General features: G+C 45.7%; 1 protein-coding gene across 1 annotated transcript; it reads left to right on the forward strand.

The window, feature by feature from the left end:
- The first annotated feature begins 2,135 nt into the window (after positions 1-2,135).
- On the forward strand, positions 2,136-7,271 carry LOC123899916. The gene has a single exon (XM_045951181.1). The coding sequence runs from the start codon at positions 2,136-2,138 to the stop codon at positions 7,269-7,271; it is 5,136 nt and encodes a 1,711-aa protein (XP_045807137.1).
- Positions 7,272-12,189: the final 4,918 nt, after the last annotated feature.

Here is a 12,189-nt window from a genome sequence, read left to right on the forward strand (position 1 = left end):
ATCAATATGATTTCTCCCTACGATCCAACAGTTGAAAACTAAAATATGACTACAAAAATTTCGAAGAAAACATGTATTTACTCAAAATATTCACTTATATCTTTTCTCAAAATATTCACTAATTATATTTTTTCTATATTTTATAAAAGATTTTTAAAAAGATTATTTTACATTTTCTAGCTCGAATGGTAGATATATTCCATTTTATATGCATGGTCGAGACTTGAAGTCCGAATCTCTTACTTATTCTCCTAAAGAGGTGAATTTCTAGCCATTAATTAGATTACTTACCAAAATTAATGAAAAAAATCAATTAATTTGGCTCAATTGGTTAATTGGTTAATGAATAGTTTAAAATAGATTTTTGAAAATATCAGTGTTCTATAATAATTTTTTGTTCGATAAGAAGCTTAGATACTTGATATGGTACGGATACAATGATAGATAATTTTTAAAATTTTTAAACCCACTTGGGTTGGTGCATTGGTATTGGCTTAGGATCTGGGAGTGTGCTCCTCTTGAGGTCTAAGGTTCGAGTCTCTCTGGTGCCAATTTGAGTGAGCTAATTTAGCTTCTTCAAAAAAAAAAAATTAAAATTTTTAAAATACCATACGACCAAAATACTTTAATAAAAAATTGAATTTAAAATTATATATATATATAAATACAAAATATATAAACATAATTAAAATAAAAAATAAAATAAACATTCACATTACTAAAATTATTAAATCAAGTGAATTGCATATGTTAATTATTATCCCAAAAAACCAATTAGTATTATCATAAAAAAAAGACATTATTTGTATTATTCGAAAAGAACGTCATAGTAAAATATTCACTATTTAAAGTAAAAACTAATTATTTTAATCTCAACTATATATCTTATTTTTTATTAAACAAATATAATATCTAACGAGATACTTAAATAATTTTAAAGTATCCTAACTTCCTCAACTCAATATTTTTTGTTGGTTTTTGCTATCACTATCCGATCACCTAATCTGATGCGGGTCAGTTCTGAAATTAATTAATTTCAATCATTTTTGAATTAAAGTTGCGTTGCAACAAACCGTGATCTTCATAGTTTGTAGGAAGTTTGACGGAATCGATTAATTAATACAAAAAAATTGAAAAAAAAAAAAAGAGAAAATGGATGCCGTATCACTGAGGCACAACACACAAGTTGTGGCCCCATCCAAATTTTATTTTACCATATTCTAACTAGACAAAACCAAGACCCGAATCTAAAGTTACCATTCTAGTTCTAATTAGACAAAACCAAGACCCGAGAATCTAAAATCATCGCGAACCAAACAAGAAATAAAAAAAAGAAAAGAAAAATATAATATTAAATAAATAAAAAATAAAAAAGAGAGAGAAAAAGAAACAAACATTAACCATGGCAATGGAAATTTCAATGTAAACGATGAAAATAAAGGTCTGTTTGGTTCGGGAATTGTGGAGGGGAGGGGAGGGGAGATGAGGGAATATTTAAGTTTTTTGTGTTTGGTTCATTTTTTTTGGAGGGGAGGGGAGGGGAAAGGAGGGGAGCAAAATCCCTCATAAGCTCAATTTTGCTTCCCCCCAAATTGGGGGGATTTGGAGGGGAGGGGAGGTGAGGCAATATATGTTATTAAAATTTGAATTATATTGACATAATTATCCTCATATTTATTTTAAAATACCTGGACTGGGCTAGCCAAGACTAGGCCCAATAGGCGATCCGGTCCGCAAATAAACAGGAGTCAAGGCCCAACGGAACAGCTCGCCCTAGTAAGGCGCGGGTCAACTCGCCAGCGAGCAGGCACAGCACCCATGAAGCATACGAATAGGAACACGTGGCGATACCAGGCGGAAAGAAAGGAGTGGGATAAACCCACGACCCCCACGACCCGCCTAGGGAGGAACTGAAGTCATGGGGCCAAAAGAACTTGTATAACCGTTATTAGGGGGCCTATATATAGCCCCCTCTCAAATGTATTATGTACGTTCAAAATTATCATCAATAACAAATATATTCAGAGGTTGGTCCATTGAAGAATCAACCCTGTTCAATATTTAGCAGGAACATTTGGCGCCCACCGTGGGGCCCTGGTAAAACTAATCCCAGGCCTATCACAAACACCAACGAGATGGAAGACCCAGCGACACCAGACGAAAACGGGGGTGGCATGACCCTCGAACAGGCAGTTCAGGCTTTCCGCGCCCTGCAAGAGGAAGTCCAGAAGGAACGACAAGAGAGAGAGAAGCAGGAGAAGGAGAAAAAGGAGGAATCGCCAGAGGAAGGCGTGCAAGAAACAGCGCAACCTTTAGCACAGGAACTATGGGATACAGCGGTACCGCCGAATTTGAAAATGCCGCACCTTCCGTCGTTCGACGGAAAGAGTGATCCTTTGGAGCATCTAATGGCGGTGAACACCCAAACCGCCATCATCGGAGCCGACGAGCACTTAAAGTGCAAACTGTTATCAGGCACGTTCAAGGACGCCGCCTTAAGATGGTACATGAACCTACCCAAGAACTCCATAACAGGTTACGTCGACTTTCACAAAAAACTGTTGCACCAATTTGCGGGAAGTAAATATATCCAGGTAACTGCAACGACCCTGTTTGGACTCCGGCAAGGGCATAAAGAAAGCCTGCGAGAATACCTCGCCAGGTTCAGTGAGGCCACTATCAAGGTATCGAATCCCAATCAGGAGATGTTCGTCGCAGCATTCCACAACGGCTTGAAAGCAGGGCAATTCAACGAATCCCTGGCACAGAAGCCAGCAATAACAATGCAGGAGGTAATGAAGCGAGCAGAATGTTATATCAAAGGCGAGGAGAGCAATGCTGAAAAGAGAAGCAGGGACTCCAGAGAGAATCCATCTGACAAGCGATCCCCAGATCGCCATCAGCGAAGAAGTAGCCGCCGCAGCAGCGGACAGTCGAGCCGATACAGTGGACGCCCTTACCGGGAGCCTTGGAGTTCGTCAAGGGGATATCGAACGGAAGAGGAGTATTCGCGCCTTAACGATACCAGAGTACACATACTCGACGAAATCCTGAACGCAGGACTAGCAAGGTTGCCCCCAGCGCCAGATCGCCAGGCGAGGATGGGGCCAAACCCAGAAGAATGGTGTCACTATCACAGGTGCAAAGGCCATGACACCGAAAAGTGTTACAGATTGAAAGACCTAATCGAGCAATTGCTGAACAGTGGGCACCTGCGCAAATTCCTCCAGAAAGCAGCGGCAGCCGAGCGAGGTGGGCGATCTCCCCCAGCATCGCCAAGAAAAACAACAGAGAAAGAAGATAGCGACAAGGACCAAAAAAGGATAGCAGTGAATACGATAGCAGGAGGGTTCGCAGGAGGAGGCGAATCAAGAGCAGCAAGGAAGAGATACCTGAGGCAGATAATTTATGAGACAAGTTTGGTAGGACAAGTGTCGTTTCCAACAACCCCAGAGTTGTCATTCTCGGCAAATGATGGGAATGGAATTTTTCCCCACGACGACGACCCATTGGTAATTCAGGTTCAAATCTTAAATTGCGACGTCAAGCGCGTGTTGATAGACTCGGGGAGTTCGGCGGACATAATGTATTGGGAGGCTTTTAAGGCCATGCAACTGGCAGGAGAGCTGTTAAAACCCCACAACGGCACGCTGATAGGATTCTCCGGCGAACAAGTGGAAGTTATGGGGCACATCACGTTGTTAACCACATTCGGCGAAAAGGAAAACGCCAAAACTATTAAGGTGAGATACTTGGTAGTAAAAACTCCTTTCACATCTTATAATATTATCATAGGACGCCCCGCATTTAACACCCTAGGAGCAGCAATGTCTACCTTATATTTGTCAATGAAATACCCGTTAGATAACGGACGTGTAGGCATGGTAAGGGGCGACCAAGCATTAGGTCGCCAGTGCTATGAATCGAGCTTGAGAGTTAAGCACATACGAAAGTCAACTGATCAGGTGAATACATTCGAGGCAAGTAACTTTAGAATAGAGAGCGCAGATATAGAAGAAGTTACGGACTTAGATCCAAGAGAAGAATTTAAGGATCAGAGGGTGAGCCCAATTGAGAACCTAGAGCCGGTCCAGATCGGAAGCGCGGAACACCAGGTAACATACATAGGAACCCAGCTGAATAATGAAGAAAAAGAGAGGATAGTGGCCACATTAAGAAGTAATGTGGATCTATTTGCATGGAAACCATCAGATATGCCGGGAATAGATGAGAGCATCATAACACACAAATTGGCAATTTCGCCAAAGGTCAAGCCAGTATCCCAGAGGAAAAGGAAAGTTGGAGAGGAACGGAGAACCGCAATAGACGAAGAGGTCAGTAAACTTAAGGAGGCCGGATTCATAGAAGAGATCAAATACCCAGAATGGCTAGCTAACGTAGTGTTAGTAAAGAAGGCCAATGGAAAGTGGAGGATGTGTGTAGATTTCACAGACTTGAACAAAGCATGTCCTAAAGATCCTTACCCATTGCCGAATATAGATCGTTTAATCGACGGTACTTCGGGGTATAAGATGCTAAGCTTCATGGATGCATACTCTGGTTACAACCAAATCAGGATGAATGCTCTGGACGCCCCGCACACGGCGTTCATGTCAAACACCTGCAACTACAACTATAGAGTCATGCCCTTTGGCTTGAAAAACGCAGGGGCTACGTATCAGCGTCTCATGGACAGGATTTTCGCTCGGCAGATTGGGAAAAACTTAGAAGTGTATATTGATGACATGGTAATCAAGACTGTTGAAGGAGGAAGCCACCAGGACGATTTAAAAGATATCTTGGCATCCGTAAGAAAATTCAACATGAGGCTAAACCCAGCAAAGTGCTCATTCGGCGTACAGGCAGGAAAATTTTTGGGCTTTATGCTTACAAATCGAGGAATTGAGGCCAATCCAGAAAAATGTCAAGCTATCATCAACATGAGGAGTCCCAGTTCAGTAAAGGAGGTGCAGCAGCTAACAGGGCGAATCGCAGCGCTGTCAAGATTTTTATCATGCGCAGGAGAAAAAGCTTTTCACTTCTTCGCCGCCCTAAAAAAGGGAGAAAGATTCTGCTGGACAGAAAATTGCGAAGAGGCTTTCCAACAATTGAAGCAATTCCTGGCATCACCTCTTATCCTAACTCGCCCCCAAGCAGATAAGCCGTTGCAGCTTTACCTCGCCGTTTCCGACAACGCCATGAGTTCAGCGCTGGTTCAGGAAATAGGCGGAGAGGAGAAACCGGTATACTTCGTCAGCAGAGTGTTTCAAGGAGCGGAGATGAGATATCAGAAGTTAGAAAGGCTGGCCCTTGCAGTAGTAATAACAGCCAGGCGATTGAGGCAGTATTTCCAAAGTCACGCCATAACGGTCAAGACCGATTACCCAATCAAATGTGTCTTACAAAAGCCGGACTTGGCTGGAAGGATGGTAGCATGGGCAATAGAACTATCAGAGTACGACATAACGTTCGTACCAAGAGGGAGCATCAAATCACAAATCCTAGCAGATTTCGTCTTGGAGTCAACGTCGCCACCAGCAGAAGTCGAGTCACACACATGGACGCTGTCGGTAGATGGATCATCCAACTTGAAGGGAAGCGGAGCGGGAATAGTGCTTGAAGGACCAGATGGAGTGCTAGTAGAGCAATCTCTGCGCTTCGCCTTCAGGACGAGCAACAACCAAGCGGAGTACGAGGCCTTGATCGCCGGAATGAAGCTAGCAAAGGAGATGGAGGTGCGAAGGCTCAAAGCGAAAAGCGACTCGCAGCTAGTCACTAGCCAAGTGTCAGGAGAATTCCAGGCAAAGGACCCCCAACTTATCAAGTATCTGCACCAGGTAAAAAGTTTGTCTGAGCACTTTGACACTTTTGAATTATTATACGTGCCCAGGGAACAAAACGCAAGGGCGGACCTACTGTCCAAACTGGCAAGCACTAAAAAGCCAGGAAATAATAAGACAGTGATCCAAGAAACAATCTCCAAACCCAGCTTCGGCGACTCAGATGAAAACGGAGAGGTTTTGGCGACACAAGTAGGAGATGATTGGAGAATGCCGATAATGCAATACTTGCAGAAGGGGGAGTTACCAGAAGATAAGGAGGCAGCAGTAAGATTGCGGAGAAAGGCAGCACATTATACGCTGATAAGCGGGAGGTTGTACAAGAGAGGGTTTTCATCCCCAATGTTGTTGTGCGTAAATGAGGAGGAAGCAAAGGGGATACTTAAGGAGATCCATGAAGGGTCATGTGGGAGCCACATAGGAGGAAGATCACTAGCAGGAAAGGTCGCCAGGGCAGGATTTTTCTGGCCAACACTCTTGAAAGATGCGAGCGACTACGTCAAAAGCTGTGACACATGTCAAAGACACGCGGACCTACACCACGCCCCAGGAGAACCGTTGACATCGGTAACGTCGCCATGGCCTTTCTACATGTGGGGAGTGGATATACTGGGACCATTCCCCGCATCAGAGGGACAGGCAAAATTTTTGTTGGTGGCAGTGGATTACTTTACCAAATGGATAGAGGCAGAGCCGGTACCCACCATCGGGTCGGAAAGGGTCAAGAAGTTCTATTGGAAAAACATCATCTGTAGGTTCGGTCTGCCGAAGTATATAGTCTCGGACAACGGAACCCAGTTTACAAGCGAAGCAGTGATCACCTTCTGTCAAGAGAAGGGAATTCGCAATACATTCATCTCAGTGGAACACCCTCAAGCGAACGGACAGGCGGAGTCAGCCAACAAGGTCATACTAAAAGCAATCAAGAGAAGATTGGAAGGAAAGAAAACAGGATGGGTGGAGCATTTACTCCCGGTCCTGTGGTCATACCATACAACGGTGCAATCTACAACAGGTGAGACTCCCTTTAGAATGGTCTATGGCACGGATGCAATGATACCTGCAGAAATCAACCCACCAAGTTGGAGGCGGTCAACATTGACGGCCACAGTAAACGAAGAAGCGCTTAAGGAAAATTTGGATTTGCTAGAGGAGACCAGAGAAGCGGCTCATATCAGGGAATTTTCAGTAAAACAACAGGCGAGACGCAAATACGAAACACGCGTAATGGCGAGAGACTTCAAGGCAGGCGATTTGGTGCTAAAACGACCAATGGGGCGAGACAAAGGCGGCAAATTAGCCCCAAATTGGGAAGGACCGTACAGAATCCAGGAAGCTTTTGGAAGAGGAGCATACAGGTTGGAAACACTGAAGGGGGAGGCATTACCACGAACATGGAATGTGGTCAATCTCAGAGCTTACTACAGCTAAGAGCAGCGAATGGACTCGCCAAATCAGAAATGGGGAGATATGATTGGCGACTCGTTTATTTTGTTCCTCGCATTTTGTCTTTGCTTTAATTTCAGACATTTCGAACATGTTTAATATTTGCAGTATTAAGAATTTTAATAAAGGGACAGCGGGACACTCTTTTCTCCTGCAAGGGCAGGAGTTTTTATCGAGGCCCGTTGTCGTTTCAAGAAACAATCTTCACAAAATGATTTGTATAGAGACGAGTAGTCCTAAAGGCTCACGACGCACACCAAGGCAGCCCCAAAGGGCCTTTGCCATAAAACGGACGATGGAAGCATTCTCGCCAGAATAAAGGCAGCCCCAAGGGCCTTTGCCAAAAGGCGAATGATAACACACGATCTCGCCGAAGAAAGGCAGCCCCAAGGGTCTTTGCCGCGTAACGAGCGATGAAGGCAGCCCCAAGGGCTTTGGCCACAAAACGGGCGACGAAAACATTCTCGCCAGAATAAAGGCAGCCCCAAGGGTCTTTGCCATAATTCGGAGACAACCATAAGGCGAATGATAACACACAATCTCGCCAAGGAAAGGCAGCCCCAAGGGCCTTCGCCGCAAAAAGGGCGATGAAAACATTCTCGCCAAAGTAAAGGCAGCCCCAAGGGTCTTTGCCATAATTCGGAGACAATAAAAGCAAAACTGCGAATGCTCTCGCTAGAATAGAAGGCAGCCCCAAGGGCCTTCGCCACAAAACGGGCGATGAAAACATCCTCGCCAAAGTAAAGGCAGCCCCAAGGGTCTTTGCCATAATTCGGAAACAATAGAAGCAAAAATGCGAATACTCTCGCTAGAATAGAAGCAGCCCCAAGGGTCTTTGCCGCGAAACGAAAAATAACAAAAGGAAAGAAAGAAAACGCCACTAGCGGTTAAGCGAAATGCCATGACTTGGCTCTCATCGGCAATAAAGGCCCGACAGATAACCAAGCATCAAAAGAATCATTGTCTGGAAAGCACAAATCATTTAAACAAAAAGCCGCAAAAGGCAAAAGTTCACACAGGCATACAGCAAAATAAGATAAAGTACAAGGCATAAACTGAAAAAACTAAGAAGCAACGCGGTCATTCTTCTGGGGAAGGCGAGACACGAGCCTTCCATCCTGCACCTTCTTAATAGGGTCAACCTGGGCCAAAACGTCCGGATCAAGGTCAGGAAAAAGCACCCCGACTTGGGCAAGAGACGAACGGAAACCTTCGACATATTTGTCGGCCATCGATTGCTTCAGGGCGTCGACCGTCTCCTCCAACTCTTCATTATGACCTTGCCACTCCCATAAGTCTTCGCCAGTTTGGAAACATGCAACCATGAAGGCATTGCGGGCGAGCGTCAGAGCCTTCTTATCCTTCTCCAGACGCCTCACCTCTGCAAGATGATGATCATTGAGAACCTTCAATTCTTGGGTGTGCTCCTCCCTCAGACGGGCAAGCTCCGACGCATGACTCTCCTTCAAAGCAGCCAGATCTTCAGATAGCTTAGTCTTTTCGGCGGAAAGACGATCCTTCGCCTCTTTAGCGGACCGAGCAACCTCGTCAGTCTTGGCAGCGGCGGCAGAGGCCTCCTTGGCCTGACGTTCCGAGAGCTGGTAATTAAGCACCAAGCCCTGCACACCATGAAGCAAAGATAGCCTCCGCAAGTCCGCAACGGATGTCTGTTCAAACCTGAAAGAGCAAAAAGAACAAACGGAACGTCATGCAAAGAAACGCAGCAAAAATAACATAAGGCAACGTAAGAAAGAGAGAAACGGAAGCAAACCTGGCGAAATCGCCATCCAATAGCACCTTTTGCTGAATAAACGCCAGAGGATCGAACGATCCATCCCACGCTGAAGTCCTCGCTTCACCAGAAGAATGAAGGAAATGGGATTCCCCGATCACGTCGCCATGATGATCGCCCTTATCTCCGGGAGAGGCAACGTCATGAGAGGACGACGCTGCAGCCTTAGTGGATGAGTCATCAGGACCTTTAGCTACCTTCTCGCTCCTGGGCACGGAAGATGCAGAACGGGAGCGAAGAACACGCCCGCCCTTTGAGGGCGAGGTGCCGTCGTCGATCTTCACATGGCTAGAGGAGCCATCATCTTTCTTCACTGACTTTGGGGGTCTATGAGACTCGCCCTTGGTCCTCTTCCTTTTTCCCTTGTTCCCATCCTGGTCGCCCAATAGCAGCTGGAGCGCAGGATCGACAAAGGGCTCGGGATTCGCCTGTTTTTCGGTGGATTTAGCCAAGTAAGACAGCCATTCCTCCTCATCTATAGTCGTCATTCTACCTGCAGAAGAAAAAAAAACCTGCGGTCAGAAATAGTCAAGTACGCCAAAAGAAAGAAAGTGAGGTAAAATGTGTACTTACGTAAGTATCGCCTAAGACTCTCAACTTTGGTCTCGCGACTCAGCAGATCTTTAATGTCCAGCCGACCAAAGCTATTGAGAAAGGCGACAGTCTCTTTCTCAAAGTCGGTTAAATGGGCATAATCAACCCCCTTAATCGCCCGAGGATCTGTGGTCCAGTAGAAAGGAAATAGCCGGTTCCTATTGTTATCATACATCAATCTGGCTAATGGGGGGCCATGCCTCACCCGAAAGAAAGAATCATGGTAGCTCTTAAAGTGGGATGCAAACAGGACAAATAATCCTCTGTTCGGTAAACTACTGAGGGAGACCATCTTCCCGGGGCTCAAGCTTTTTACATAGTAGAAGGAGAAGAATACGCCCAACCTAGGTTCTAAGTTCAAGCCTAAGCATACAAGTTCGAACGCCTTAATGAACGCCCAGCTATTGGGATGAAGCTGGGTGGGAGCAACGTTCAGAATGCGCAGCACGGTATCTTCGAAGCAGGTGAAGGGAAACCAAAGGTTCAACGCCCTAATTACATCCCCGTACATATAGAAATAGTGGGGTTCCTCACAATTCACCGTATGAACAAGCTCCCCCTCACCCACAGGCTCTACAATGAGCTGATCGTCGTCCTCACCATCGAGAAGCTGCGTGATCTCCCTAAATGCCTTAATGCTCTCCACGGTCGCGTACTTCGAAGGAGTCTCCATCTCGCCCGGAGGAGTGTAGCGTATGGCTAGGTCGAGACGGTTTAAAGCTTTCCCTGTGAAAGAGGAAGGTGGGATTACAAAACAGTCGCTATCGCTACTGGTATCATCATCGCTATCGATGTCACTAGGACTCAAAGGACACCCAAAGATCTCAGAGTAAAACCCTAGTTCGTCGAGGGAGCCATCCGCCCCGGTGAAACGACACCGGATCTGATCTATGGCTTCTAAGGTAGGAGGGGAGGTCTTGGAAAACCTCCCCATAGGATCAGATCGCTCCCGATGCTGCTGTACCATCGAAAGCTAGAATGCAATAAAGTAAAACAGTTGCTAGAAGGAGACAGAAGTACCTTAAAGACGCGAAGAGACGGGAACGATCCGAACGAAATGGTAGGAAACGAAAGAGCGAAAACCGGGGATTAGCAAGCAAATCTCGGAGATGTCCGTTTGAAGGTTGGAAAGTGAGAAAAAAGGAAGGAGGAAGAAGCCTTATATTCCAATAAAGACACCGTGTTGGTCTAGAAAGGGAAACGTTCCATTACCCAACAAGTAGTAACACGCGTCAGAAAAGAAGAACTAGTCGGACACGCGTGGGAATGAGAAGAGGGAACGTTGGCGGCGTAACCGCACTCGCCGGGGGTTATTTACACCGCCCAAATCACCGCGTGTGACCAGACGGACGAGTAATATACATGCCGCCTAAAATAGGGGGCACTCGCGTGGGAATGAGAAGAGGAAACGTTGGCGGCGTAGTCGCACTCGCCGGGGGTTATTTACACCGCTCAAATCACCGCATGTGACCAGACGGACGAGTAATATACATGCCGCCTAAAATTGGGGGCACTCGCCGACATACAAATAGCAATTATCCTATTCGGAAACAACATCAGCGCAACGATATATGCAAATACGTCAAAGCAAGAAGCACATCAAGAAAACGGGAAAATCCTTTATTAATCATAGGAGAATACAGCTTACAACAGAAAGAAAAACAAGTAAAACCTAAAGTCAAAGACCTAGAGACAATCCCTAAAGAGGAATAGAGCCCTACGCGGCCTTCTTCTTCGGCTTAGCAACCGCCTTCTTGCGGGAAGATTTTCCTTTGGCTGCAGGCAGGTCCCCGGGGTAGGTCTCCTGAGGATCGTAAGTCTGGAGAAACACAGCGTAGTCCTCATCAGTGTCGTCCCCGCTGGAATAGCTGGGAAGGGCAGCAGCAACATCAACCTCCGCAGTTTTGGACTTCTTGAGGCGTTTGGAGGAGGGCCCTTCAGCGGCTTGGCCACCCGGCGAAGCCTTTTCGCCGGAAGGGGTTTTCTTCAGAGTTTTCTTCCTTCCCATGGTTTTGAAAGCTACGCAGAGAAAGAGGCAAGGAGAAGCAAGCGGATAAGATAGCGATGGAGTTCCAAGAAGCGATATTTATAGACCGAGAAGGAGGCAAATTCGCATGCGTATCAACAACCCGTCATAAATGCATGGACGGTTGCAACTACTTCCCTTTGACTGCGTTGGAAACCGCGCAGAGAGGGGAAAGATGTTACGATCGAATTAATGCAATTAAAGAAGGAATATTGAGGAACAGGAGAAATTAGGCGTTCAAGGAGTAACAAGTTCATTCCAATTCAAATGTTTATTACAATAAAACGTAACACATAGTGAAACCAAAAGGGGGGATACAAGGGAAAAAGGAAAACGCGACAACTACAAATATTTAGCAGCATCCTCCGCTTCCTCACACATTTTGTTGATATCAAGTTTGCAGGTCCTCGCCATACCCCGGTTATTCATGAGACGCTCCAAAGCTCCGCCCAAACTGGCGACTTGTGACTTCAATTCCAATTGAATTCGCC

Source organism: Trifolium pratense, linkage group LG7, assembly GCF_020283565.1.
Source record: "Trifolium pratense cultivar HEN17-A07 linkage group LG7, ARS_RC_1.1, whole genome shotgun sequence".
NCBI classification, from domain to species: Eukaryota; Viridiplantae; Streptophyta; class Magnoliopsida; order Fabales; family Fabaceae; genus Trifolium; species Trifolium pratense.

Excerpts from the sequence above, each read along its gene's own strand:
- LOC123899916 (XM_045951181.1), top strand. The coding sequence starts at position 2,136 with ATGGAAGACCCAGCGACACCAGACGAAAACGGGGGTGGCATGACCCTC.